Raw genomic sequence first — 13,743 nt, 5'->3', positions numbered from 1 at the left:
CTGTGAATCGTTAAACCTCATCCTGAATTAACTATTTATCTTGTGATAGAGCAATTTTGGTTGAATCAGTGAAAGTCACAACTTCAGGTAGTATCAAACAAACTTCTTCACAAGAGAAAGCAGTGTATATTGTTGACAGGAGCTCTGCTGATGTCTTATGACTGACTGAGGAATCTGTGAAAGGCAGATATGCCAGTCTTGGTCTCTAAGAGAGTTATGTCTCCTATTATAAAGTTGTCAACAAATGTTAGCTGATGAACGACATCATGTTCACAAGACTGTAATGATAGCTTGTTTCTCAGTGAGCTGTTATTTATTGGACACTTCAAAAAATAAAAAAAAGTGTCATATCCTAGGCCTAAAATATCAGAGAGTCATAATTTTAATCAGTCAACTCGTGCAAACACTTCAGTGAAACAAATGTAGGGATGTGAAACGGAATGATCACATGGGTTCAGTTCATTGGTAGGATGCTGGGAAAATGTAATCAGGCTACAAAGCACTTTGCTTACTATAATAATCATGTCACCCATCGTAGAATGTTGCTCAAGTGTCTGGGGCCTATACCAAATAGGATGAATGGGGGACATTGAATGCATGCAAAGGACAGCGCAAATGGTCACAGGTTAGTTTGACCCATGCAGAAGAGTAACAGAAATGCTGAAAACTCTAAACTGCCAGACATTTGAAGTCAGACACCAACTAGCCAGCAAAAACCTACTTCCAGTGTCACATGAACCAGCATTAAGAGAATAATCTAGCAATGGAAAATCCAGCATGGAATGTAACAATATTATGAAAAGTAAAGTTGCTACTCACCATATAGTGGAGATGCTGCATCGCAGTTAGGCACAACAGAAAGACAGTCACTACATAAGCTTTTGGACAACAAGGCCTTTGTTGAAAATAGATGACATGCACACGTGTCTCCCCCCCCCCCCCCCCCTCACACACACACACACACACACACACAAAAAACTGCTGTCTCTGGTATCTAGAGTCAGAAGTGTGGCTTCAGCTGCAAGAGGCCACAGAGTGTGTGCACGCGTGCGCGCGTATATTTTTTTTGTTGTGCCTATCTGTGACTCAGCATCTCTGCTATATGGGGAGTAGCAATTTTTCTTTCCCAATATACTCAATCCCTTACATATGGCTCCTATAGGATCAATCAGATGAATTACAGCACATATAGAGGTTTTTATGCAATCCTGAGTGAGAAGTGAATGAGAAGAAGCCATTATAATTAGTACAATGTGAAGTATCCTCAGCCTTGTGTTTCAGTTATTTGCAGAGTATAGGTGAACAGGTAGATGTAGATTTATACCTGATTATTTCTTTAAGACTGATAAGATGATGATAGCTTAAAAAATCTACAAGCTTTATTAAACTTGCTATTCAAAGTGGAAAAAATGCAAATACAAATTGTAGGGATCATCTTGCACAGCTGATATTTCATTGGTACTGTCATCATACTGAAGTTTTTCCATCCACAGCGAAAATGAATTTTTGTTTTTCCTGATGAAATTAAATATTTCATAAAGGTGAAACTAATGAAATGACAGATACTGTGGGAACAATATTTTTTTACTGAATTGTTTTCTGTCTGTAAAAGTAATAATTGTTTGTAGCACATTTAAATTAATGTTGGCATAAAGGAAAAATTAAAAAGAATTACATGTAAATGTAATAATAATAAATTTTTCACACATATAATTTGTAATAAGTAATTATTAAATAGAAATGCCATTTCCTCAACATTGTTGAAAAGAATTAAATCCTTTTTCATTTGCTTATACTTGTTTTAGCTTATATTGAAAGAAACAAGGTGAAGCAGAGACAGCAGAAGATAACAAAAAACAATTTCAGAAAAGAGTCTCTAGTTCCGTGTATGTCTCTGCTATCCTTTTGTACCAATTAGCTTCACTTCCATGTTGTGAGACACATACACTATTATCACAGTTGCACTGAAATTTCACACACATGTAATACATTTTGCTGTTTTATTGCATGTAGTGTTTTCAGAAGTGTTAAGTCCAAACTGCACACAATGGTTGGTCCAGCCTTAATACTGGCTCTGAAACACGCCCTATGCAATACTGCATACCCTTGTGGTGGCACACTGACAGTGAATTCAAGGATCAAAAGGATTCACTGCTGTCGTCTCTTTAAGTATCTATTTGTTATGTTGGTCAGACACCACATTCCCCATCTGTTGCTGTCTGCAGTAATTCAAGCTGTGTGACGTATAGTACAATTTGGCATGTGCTGCTCTAGAGACAAAGGGAAACCTACAATGATTCATGCAACACACATTAGGAATATGCATTGTTAGTCATGATGTGTATTGATTTGTACCTAGGCATTTCAAATATATCATAATTTATGAGAGTTAAAATTATTAAAATTATACAAGTTAGTTGACAATTACAAGATCAAATAAGTAATTCCCTTAAGTATGTTATAGCATTTAAATTCTGTTATTATGTAGTATCTGTGCTATGAATGTTTAGAAATTGAATTACTAATGTATCACAATTACTATGCATTGCTAGTTTAGTATGTGGAAAATGTTGTAAATGTTCTTAGAAAATAAAATTCAGTTATGAGTGAATTTAACTCTGGGCATTTCCATATCCATTCTTATTGGCCAGCATGTGTTAATTTATTTTCTTAATGTTATATTAGTTGATTTCTTCCAAACGCATGTAAGAACGGCCTGAAAGCTTATATTATAGCATAACATAAGTAGAGTGGTATACATAGTTATTCTGTCTTTAAAAAAATATGAAAAGGATGGATTCCTACTCACCAACAAAGACGCATTTTACTTCGAATGTTTCACTGTAGATTTTTCTCCTATTTGGTTCAAAATAAAGTAAGAAATATTTATTTTCATGTTATGATTTTTTCGTTTGACCATTCCATGATAATATTCTGGGGTTGACACCTCAAAATGATATCCAGAAGGAACATTACTGTACCTGTGCAATGAATTGAAAAAAAAAAAAAAAGTGTTACGCGAAGGCATTCTTTTGAATTCATTTTTGCCAACTGTAATGCAATAATAAATCTTTTCTTGTGAGGGCCTGAAAACTAAAAGTTGTTAAAAGATAATGAAATTGGTGAGATATACAGGCTATTATTTATCTAATAACTTGATTAGCAGGCAATGGTTTTCAAGCAGTACATCAGTAGTGTCTATGATGGTTTTCATGGTGTGTCAATGCAATAAAATCTTAGTGGATTTCTTGCTGCACAAGATCAGTGTGAGCACAACAGTTCTTGATCTCTATGTGCATGACATTTTGGAAAGGCCACTGTCTCTTTTCACCTACTATTGAAGATAGATAGATAGATAGATAGATAGATAGATAGATAGATAGATAGAGAGAGAGAGAGAGAGAGAGAGAGAGAGAGAGAGAGAGAGAGAGAGAGACGGGGGGGGGGGGGGGCACTTTCCCAAAAGTCATGCTCATACTATGATCTTACATGGCAAGGAACACATGATGACTTTATTAACTGTTTTGCAAATGATTGTATGAAAGATTTTATGTGAGTTGAAATCTGAAGAAGAAATTCTACGAGATCGCCAAGAGATGAAATGCTTGTAACAGCAGACTGTATGAATGATGAAGAGAGACACATAATGTGTTCCTGTGGGTGTCAGGATGTGGAACATTTCAAGAATGGTGTATTCGTCTTAAAAGCAGTATTGAGAGTAGATAGTTACGTTGAAGAAAGTCTGTAGAGACAAATGTTTGACAATCAGCCACTTAATAAATAACCAAGCATAGAACAATCATCAGGCAATATTTTCTGAAGGAGAAAAAGAGTAAAAACTGAAATATCGTCATGTAGATAATGTACTGAGTTAATAAAATGTTTCTAAATAAATACACTTAGCTTTACGATAAGGGTACTCTGTTAATGACAGCCAGCCTGTAGATTTAACCATCCTGTCCATACCCATTTAGTTAAATATTCAGCTTTTTCTCTGAGTTAATCAATTGTACAAAAGATTTGAAACCAAAACTCAAGAAATTTTATTTTGATTTAGACAGGTGGCATATTCATGGCTCCTGTATGGATGTTAGCTTAATTTTGGTTGCTGTTGTTTCAAATGTATTGTAAACTGAGGTCTGTATGCTCCACTTAAGACTATTAATTCTTCAATAAAAGGTGTAATAATTTTGAATTGCAGGTGAAATGCCTGAAACATCAAATGAATCGTCCTCACCTTTGATTGGAGTGATAAATGAAGGCACTGATACTGCAAGTTTTGTGGTGAGTTTTTAAGTCTCTGTTCAGTTGGCCATAGGAATTTTAATTTTATATCTTTTGGGAAATATGTTTCTCTGATAGAGCACAAATTGACAGGTTATCTCCCCAGACACCGCAGAGGAAATTGCATATCATTCCATAAAAGTTAGACATATATGCCCACGTGATGGCTGGCAAGAACAGGATCCAATGGAACTTATTGGAGCTGTTAGAGAATGTATCAACAAAACTATTCTCAAAATGGAAGCACAGAATATTGACAGCCGTAGGATAGTAACAATTGGAATTACAAATCAAAGGGAGACTGCTGTTCTATGGCATTCAGTCACAGGGCGCCCACTTTTTAATGCAATTGGTAAGTTTTTCTGATTGAGATATGTATTTGTACTGACCTTTTCTTGAAATAAAGTGGAGAAAAAGGAAAAAAAAAATAATTTTTTACACCAAGACTGGAATTTTTGATAGGCTATGGCAACATTAGTAAATGTTCTATTTTTATGTTTTGCAATAAAAACATAGGTAGCAGCATATTTTCCTCTCATTATCTTGTAAGTATATCTTGATGTGACCTTTGTTATATGACTGTGCCTTTACATTTCATTATTTGTTCTATTGCCTTAGAGTGGGCAAAGATTCACCACTGTATTTTATATTATATTCAGAACAGTTGCAATTATTTATATTTTTTGATTGATCATTATTATCTTTCACTACATTGCTTTTGTTTCTGATTTGGATTTTATAGTTTTGTCAGAATGCATAGTACAGTACTCTCTCAACTATCCAGCCTACTTCATTAATATTATAATAATACTTCTTTGTGATAAAACGAGGATGATGCACTGTACTTTTCTAAAGTTTTAGCAATTGCTACAATGCTGTGTGGCCTTTCAAAATGTTGGGTGTCTTTCGTTCTTTGGGCACATTTAGAATGACAGTTATAAGATACATACTGTTTTGTTAATATCGAATAAATTATCGAAAGCACTCTTCAATGAACAGTGAAGACACAGAGGTCAGCTCCATTGGCAGCTCTGTGTTCCTTGTTTCTTCAGCTGCATATCTGACGTGTTCCACACCCACTAAAAGCATCTCATGGAACAAAAACTGAATAAAATCTAACCATCCAAGGTGTGTGCGTTGTTAAATTGTTGTTTTGTGCAATCCATTGTGTTTTAATTAAAGATTCCAAAGTGTGTGATAAACAAAAACAGCTTGTAGTGATTATGGATCAGAAACTGTTTGCTGTAATCCAATTGGATTCTGGGGTAACAGCCAAAATTATTGCTTTGGAGCTACAGGTAGGAAAACGACTGAAAGAAAACTAGTGTGCTTCCCAAGCTAGTACAAGTGGAATAAAAGGAAGGAAGACAATGCTGAAAAGTAAGCATAAAGAAGTTGAGGCAGCTTTATTTTTGTGGCACAAACACTTAAGAGAAAAAGGTTTGCCCGTTACTGGGGCAGTATTGCAGGAAAAAACATTGCAGTTTCAGCAACAATTAGTAGGAGCACTTTCAGCAACAATTAGTAAGAGATGATTCACAATTTATTGCCAGTAATGTATGGTTGGATTGACAGAAAAACTATTTGGTATTCGCCAGATTACTATTAGGCTTTATCCATTGACCAAGAAGCTTTCAAAGTTAATTGATGAGGAGGTAATTTCTGGCAAACCATTCTACAACTGCAATGATGGCTGTTTAAATTAAAAGGTGTTCCCATACGAAAATTCTTGGTTCAGAAAAGGAAGCTGCAGGACCCACATATGAGAAAAGTAACAAATGAGTTACCATAGTGGCTTTCAGTAATGCAACTGACAACCAGAAGATTTGCCTTGCAGTAGTAGGGAAGTAATGAAAACCTAGAGCTTTGAAAAAACCTAAAAAATCATGAATAACAGCCCCTACATTACACTCATCCAAAGCAAGCATGAATAAAATCAGAAACCTCTAAAACCTGGTTCCAAAATGAATTCATACCAGCTGTAGAGATATATTTGAAAAGCAACAATTTATTGAGGAGAGCTCTACTGCTTCTTGATAACATCGCCTCACATACTGCCAGTGGTGAAGTCACTGATGAAAGCATCATCTTTACTACCAAATGTGACTTCTCTTTGTCAACTGATGGTGTAGGGCACTCTTGAAAAACTATAGTAGTAGTATCACCACCTTCTCCTCAGTTCATTAAAATCAGTGATTGACGATGATGAAGACTGTAACTGTTCTTGCAAGATGTCATAAGATGATTGGCCAAAGCTTGGGTAGAGATTCCTAACATATCACTTCTACGTACTCAGGTGGGCATTTTAACACTGAATCCTTGTCTGAAACAGAAGTCAAAGATGGAAACAATCATATCATTTCGTTGCTCAAAAATGTACCATGCAGTGAGAATGTCAATGCAGAAGGTGTCACAGAATGGATGGCAAATGGTGAAGTTGATGAACTGACAATGATATTGTAGAAATGATGACACTAGGGAAAGTAACGCAAAGGAGGGGGCAAACATAGGTGACAGGAGAAATCTCATCTGGCATTCAGAGGACTTAAAGACGATTGAAGCAGTGCTGCAGTACATTAGTGGGCAGGGGGAAGCAAAGCTATCTGCTATCATCTGTTTGCATAAGTGGAGGGATATTGCAGCATGGAAGAGAATTCTAGGAAAGAAACAGTCATCTATGAAAGACCTTTTTGTTAAACTTGGCATTTTACATGTGCATAATCATACTTTCATACTTTACAAAGCAGATCATTTTATGTTTCCTGTAATAATTTTTGATTGTGCTGTATGTACGTGACACACGCTTGTAACTAAGATGTATTACATAAGAAGTCAGAAAATGTTAATAAAATGGATCTTGCTATAAAAAGGATGATGTTTTGAATGTTATGGCTAGGTTCAAAACAGAGACTTTATAGAACTTTGGCCTTTCCGGCTTTTTTGTTGCAAGGCTTGACCTTTTGCTACATTAGGCTGGACAGTCGAGAACCTACTGTAAAAGTGCTCCAGAAAATTGACATTGCACTTAAAAAAATTATTTCATATCACTGTTACTGTTCCTTTTATTTGCACATCCAATGGCATTCAAAACATTTTCTACTTTCAGCTTGGTCAGATATCCGTACGGCTTCAATAGTAGATCATGTTCTGGCAAGAGTTCCTGACAACAGCAAGGATGCGTTGATGCCGTTATGTGGACTTCCAATTAGCCCATATTTTAGTGCACTGAAAATTAGATGGTTGATAGAGAATGTACCTGGAGTGAGAAAGGCAATTAGGGAACAAACATGCATGTTTGGCACAGTAGACTCCTGGATAATATGGGTAAGATTCAGAATTGATTTTATCCTTGTTGCATAAATCCATGCTTCACAATCAAGGGCAACATGCTTCCTAATGCACACAAGAAATACATTCACAGCATTTTATTTACTCATTGTATCTAAAATTACTGATGCTATGTATTTGGTGACATGACACATCCACAGATTTTTGGACACTACTGAAAAACTATGTACTAGGTTGCCAGTCATCCTGGAAGTTTTATAATTTTTTTTTATCTGCTTATAGTCACTTGATCTCAAAGTCAGCATCTGATATTGGAAAAATTCACTGTTTTCAGTATCATTCTGTTTTATAGAATGGGTACATGTAAATGCAGTAAAAAACTCTTTTAAATATGTGTTACATCAGCTGAACGTATTTGTTTTGCTGTTACATTTTCAAAGAAATTGAACATCACAGGAGATTTACTTTCATAGATAGCTGTTTGCATTAAGGTTCTATTTCCAGGACAGGGGGCTGCACCAACCCTGGATCAAATCTTTCTGGCAGATTAACGACGAGGGTCGAGAGCCGACCTCCCTGGATATGGTTTTTTGGTGATTTTTCCTCTATCCCACTAGGGAATACTGGGCTATTACCCAAATACTGTCCCAGTTACATGATTTGCAAACATTTAGAAAACTTTCCCTTGTTTTCATGTGAATAACACTGCATGCTGACAGTTGATGTACACGTATTCCAAGAAAAAGAAGAACAGAAAAGAGTTGCTGAACAGACACTTTCTTCTCATCTCCTAAGCCACACATTATAATATGCTAACTAGCAATCTGCCCAAGTTTCACAAAAGTATCTACAGCCAGATGACTTACATACACAAACCTTGCTGCTTGTGAATCAGTCTAGAAGTAAAAGCTGTATCAAAATTTCTACAGTAGTTCCTGCGATTAGCCATCACATACAGACTGCAAAATGTGGCAGTGGAGTTCAAATTGTAGCTTAAACTATAGTGTGTATACATGTGTAAAAGCAACCTTAAGGGATCTCAATTTGTGTAACACTGGGCTCTGAACAAGAATGAAAGCCCTGCTTTAAATTGGAAGTAATATTCATTTCAAACTGATGGTTTTTATGGAATACATGTTTTGAAACTCTTATCTATATCTGAGATTTTGACCAGTGGCATTGCTATTCAAAATAAATTGTGGAAAGTTGGACAATTCTTATCAGTCTAGCCAGCAGATAAATTAGAATACTTTTAAAAATTGTCATTTCTGAAAGTATTTGACTTTTTCCATCAGACCAGTGGCCTTGTCCATAATCGTCATCTTTGAAACTGGTATACTGAAATGTATTTGTTGTTGGATATTTTAATCCATACAGGTTACAGATTCACCCACTGAATATGTGCCAACAAATCTATATTCAAATGCATAGTTCATTGTAAAACTTTAAAAAATTAAGTGGCATTCGGTACAGACAAAATTATTCTAAATGTGTTACATTGTTTTGAAGAAAATAAATTCATTTTCCCTCACTTCTCAAAATTCTTTACCATTTTTGTTCAATGTATTGCAGAATTTGACTGGTGGCAGTGAAGGTGGTTTGCATATAACAGATGTGACAAATGCTTCTAGGACAATGCTTATGAATATAGAAACTCTTCAGTGGGATCCAATACTGTGTAGGTATGTTTCATAAGTTGCATAAGGTTAAATACAAATGGGATGCTGAAAGCTTTTAGCTTATACACAATACAACTTCTGTTTCCAATTCCTACATGGAGCAGGTATTGCTTACATTCACTAAACAGAGTGAGCTTCCCGTTGTTTATTGAACAGTAGGGCAGTACACATTTCCAAGTATGATCTGTGTAATGGAGGTCACCCCTACGCTGTGATTGTCTTTGTTTCGTGAAAGTTTGAAACTTATAGCAATATTCTGAGAATTTGCTCTACACTTCTCTGAAGTCTGCACATACATACTGTGCAGATGTAAAACTGCAATGCAATTATAGTAGGAGCTCTGCATAACTAGAGGCTTACTCATTCTAGATTTTTCCACAATCCAATGTTGAGCAAGAAAATTACTGCTGTGAGGCAATTGATGAAAGAAAATATATGAAAAATGATTTGTACCTCCAATCGATTCAAATAATGTATTAATCAGTCCTCAGTATCAAAATAATATAATCTACTGTGCACTTAAAAGTTTAGCTGTGCACTGTGTAATGAGAAACATTTTCATATAAAAGAAGAATGCAAGCATTATCACTTTACTTCCAGACGTGCGTGTGTTGAATGTCTTTGTGAACAATATTTCATACCTAGTGAAGATGTAGTGATAATTATACAGAGGCTGTGAACAGCATAAAAGATACATAAAAAGAAAAAACATTGTCTGCCTTGAGGCATGTAAGTGTGTACAGTTTCTTGTTGAAGTTCTCAAAAGGAGGAGAAAAAAATTAATAGAAATTGTATAGAGCTTAAGCAAAAACTAAAACCTTTCAGCATTCTGATAAAAATGTTCAAAAATGAAAAGAGTGGAACTCTCTTGCTCTTACATCAATCTGTAATCAATAAGTGCACAGAAAGATAATTAACTTTACTTTGTGTTCTTACAGGTACCTGCAAATTCCTATGAACATATTACCTAAAATTCACAGTTCATCAGAAATATATGGGTATATAACAGAAAACCCACTACGAGGAATTCCAATATCAGGGGTATGTTCCATGAATATAAAAAATTATTACTGTATAATGAATTAAGAATTCCTTTGTGTGTGTGTGTGTGTGTGTGTGTGTGTGTGTGTGTGTGTGTGTGTGTGTGAGTACATAGATAAAACATCAAATAATTTTTGTGTAACTAAATACGAGAGTAATGTTCGAGAGTTGTGATAAGGACTTGTAATTGGGAAGAGCAGGGCTTGAATACCCATAATTCTTTTTGTTGTTATGGGATGTTAAACCTTAATCTTCTTTCTTCAAATTTTTTCTTTGACATCTTGAATGCTGGCTTTGATCCAAAATTTTTATTTCTTTTTGTTTCAGCTGGGGTAATGAGGAGGGGGGGGGGGGGAGATGGGGGGAAAAACACAAAGGCACCTAAGAGATGTTCCTAAAGTATATAAATATAAGTAGAGCTTTAACTCCAAATGTAAAGTAATTTTTTGTGCTTTTCTTCACAACATGTCTATATTTCATCACCACTGTTATGAAGGGTGTTCAGAAAGTATCAAACCTTTGGTTGGCAGAACTACATTAATTGTTTTGAAGAACTTTAATCCCCTTTACTGTTGTCTCCTTGGTAATGAACAAACTTCTCCCAAAACTTGGGTGGTTTTTTGAAATGCTGCTAGAATGCATCTTTTGAATGCCATTCCATTCTGTATGTTATCCCCTCTTGACTCAAATACTGTTATTTTCGGGGGCATTTTCATCTTGGAAAACATCCAGAAGTTATATGAAGCAGCTTCAGGGGAGTTGGGAGCCTGAATAACCACAGAAATGTTTTATTTGGCAAGGAAAATCTGAATCAGATATGCAGAATGGATGAGTGCATTGTCATGATGCAGCTGTCAAGTTTTTGCTACCCACAGATCCAGTTGTTTCCATCACACAGCTTTGTGAAGGCAGTGAAGGACATCCTTGTCATTTTCCTTTTTGATGGTTTGGTGTTGCATTGTGCACTCATAATGCACCACCCCATGAGGTTTGAAGAAAATGTACACCACGATCTTCACATTCCTGCGAACGTGCTATGCCCCCACCCCCATCCTCGTGAATGTTGAATGTTTCAACTTTCCACTGTTATGATTTTCATCTTGGTTTCCGGATTCTATCTGTAATCTCTTCTCTCATTGCTTCTGATCAGTGTTCAGAAAGTTAGGGTATACTGTTTGCTTTGTCCAGTGTGCCGTGTTTGTTTCCAGGTAGTGCTACTTCTGCTCCATTGTCAGCAATTTTGATATGAATTTTATCAGCACACTGCTTCTGCATATGTGATTGGTTGAAATTCAATGTAATGATACAGTGCTTACTTCTATCTATGGTTTTCCATGACCAAATTGTGCACATACTCAAATTACATCACATTGCCCCATTAAGGCTCTACCTGCATGCGATTCAGTGGCCACTGATATACAACCATCTTTTGAGGTGATGGTATCACTTCTTTATCTGTGAGCTGCTCAGGCACAGCCACCAAAAGCCTGTTGAATGTTGCGAATGCTTTTGACTTTGATATCACCAGACATTTGGCACAATTTGATGCAATATCACTGCTCATTTTGTTCAGTTATTTTACATCTTGCTGGTACTGTATGAGTGCTTCTTACAAATCCTCACTCACTCATAGATTGACAGATATTGTCTGGTGGTGGGAGAAAATTTGTCACTGCATGTGAATGTACCCCACCACATCTCCACCAAATGAAACCCGCTGCACTTCTTTGGTTTACACAGGGAAAGAGGTGGTTCTGAGTCCCAGGTAGGCACAATAAAAAGACACAATTATAGCTTTTGGCTGTTAAGGCGTTCGTCAATTGGCAGGGAGAGGTGGGGGGAGGGGGAAAGCAGCGGATAAAGAGAGAAATAAAAATATTGGGTATGGTGATGGGATGACAGATATGTAGTGCTGGAATGGGAAGAGGGAAGGGCTGGATGGGTGAGGACAGTGACCAATGAAGGTTGAGACCAGGAGGGTTATGGGAACATAGGGTGTATTGCAGGGAAAGCTCCCACTTGCGCAATTCAGAAAAGCTGGTGTTGATGGGAAGGATCCATAAGGCACAGACTGTAAAGTAGTCATTGAAATGAAAGATATCATGTTTGGCAGTGTGTTGAGCAACAGGATGGTCCACTTGTTTCTTGGCCACAATTTGTCGGTGGCCATTCATGCAAACAGACAGCTTGTTGGTTGTCATGCCTGCATAGAATGCAGCACAGTGGTTGTAGCTTAGCTTGTAGATTACATGACTGGTTTCCAGGTAGCCTTGCCTTTGATGGGATAGGTTGTGACCGGACTGGAGGTGGTGGTGGTGGTGGTGGTGGTGGTGGTGGTGGTGGTGGTAGGATGAATGGGACAGGTCTTGCATCTAGGCCTATTACAGGGGTATGAGGCATGAGGTAAGGGATTGGGAACAGGGGTTGTGTAAGGATGGGCAAGTATATTGTGTAGGTTCTGTGGATGGTGGAATACCACTGTGGGATAGGTGGGAAGGATAGTGAGCACAACATTTTTCATTTCAGGGCACGACGAGAGGTAATTCAAACCCTGGTGGGGAATGCAATTCAGTTGCTTCAGTGCGTGAGGTACTGAGTTATGGCTGGAATGCTCCTCTGTGACCGGACGGTGGCACTTTGTAAGGTGGCGGGAGACTGGAGAGATAAGCCACTCTTCCCTGCCCTCAGTCTAACATGCAGCACTTCGCTGTCCGCCACCCCCACCATACTGTCCCTCCCTCCCCTCACTACAGCCTCTTCCTTACCCCCACCCAGTCACCACTCCCATCATGCATTGGTGCTACTGCTCACAGTGCGGTGTCAGTTACCTGAGACTGCAGTCGTGTGTGGGAGCTGCATTTGTGTGTGTGTGTGTGTGTGGGGGGGGGGGGGGCTATTGTTGATAAAGGCCTTAATGGTCAAAAGCTATAATTGTTAGCGTCTTTTTGTTGTGTCTATCTGCGATTCAGGAGCTCCACTGTATGGGAGTAGCAACTTTCCTTCTCATGATATTGTTACATTCCATGCTGGATTTTTTATTGTTAGAAGGAGGTGGTTTGATACTTTTTGAACACATTTGTATCTTGCAATAGAAAAACTACTTTTTGTTTAATCAGTACCTTTCTTTTTATTATTATTATTATTATTTATTTTATGGCCTTCATTGGACCACTCTAGTCAAAAATACAAAGTTGTAAACAGGGATACAATTTGGCTCAACAATAACTTAACATGATATTTAGGTAATATAATTATTAGAGTCTATTCTTATATGAAAGGTGTTTTGCTCTTCTGTCTGCCCAATATTTCTTCATTCTTTCAGATATTTTCTTTCTTTCTTCATCTGAGACCACTCTTCCTGTACTCCTTATATTGATTTTCATTTGTAGTCTGGTTTGCGGGTCTTGCAGTATTCTGGTTTTATCTGTCTTGTTGTTTAGGTCATCTACTG

At 37.1% G+C, this 13,743-nt stretch overlaps 1 protein-coding gene across 6 annotated transcripts in view; it reads left to right on the top strand.

The window, feature by feature from the left end:
- Positions 1-13,743, top strand: part of LOC126236636 (glycerol kinase-like) — a 280,730-nt gene that overhangs the window by 211,897 nt on the left and 55,090 nt on the right. For all 6 annotated transcript variants that reach the window (XM_049946086.1, XM_049946085.1, XM_049946089.1 and 3 more), the window contains 5 exons: positions 4,202-4,284; positions 4,378-4,636; positions 7,391-7,608; positions 9,145-9,254; positions 10,190-10,292. In XM_049946086.1, coding sequence (XP_049802043.1) covers positions 4,207-4,284; positions 4,378-4,636; positions 7,391-7,608; positions 9,145-9,254; positions 10,190-10,292 — 768 coding nt within the window. In that variant the 5' untranslated portion in view covers positions 4,202-4,206. The remainder of the gene's footprint in view (positions 1-4,201; positions 4,285-4,377; positions 4,637-7,390; positions 7,609-9,144; positions 9,255-10,189; positions 10,293-13,743) is intronic.

The sequence above is a fragment of the Schistocerca nitens genome, chromosome 2 (assembly GCF_023898315.1).
Source record: "Schistocerca nitens isolate TAMUIC-IGC-003100 chromosome 2, iqSchNite1.1, whole genome shotgun sequence".
Taxonomy (NCBI): domain Eukaryota; kingdom Metazoa; phylum Arthropoda; class Insecta; order Orthoptera; family Acrididae; genus Schistocerca; species Schistocerca nitens.
Note: the sequence above shows the minus strand (reverse complement) of the source record. Positions and strands in the feature narration are given on the sequence as shown.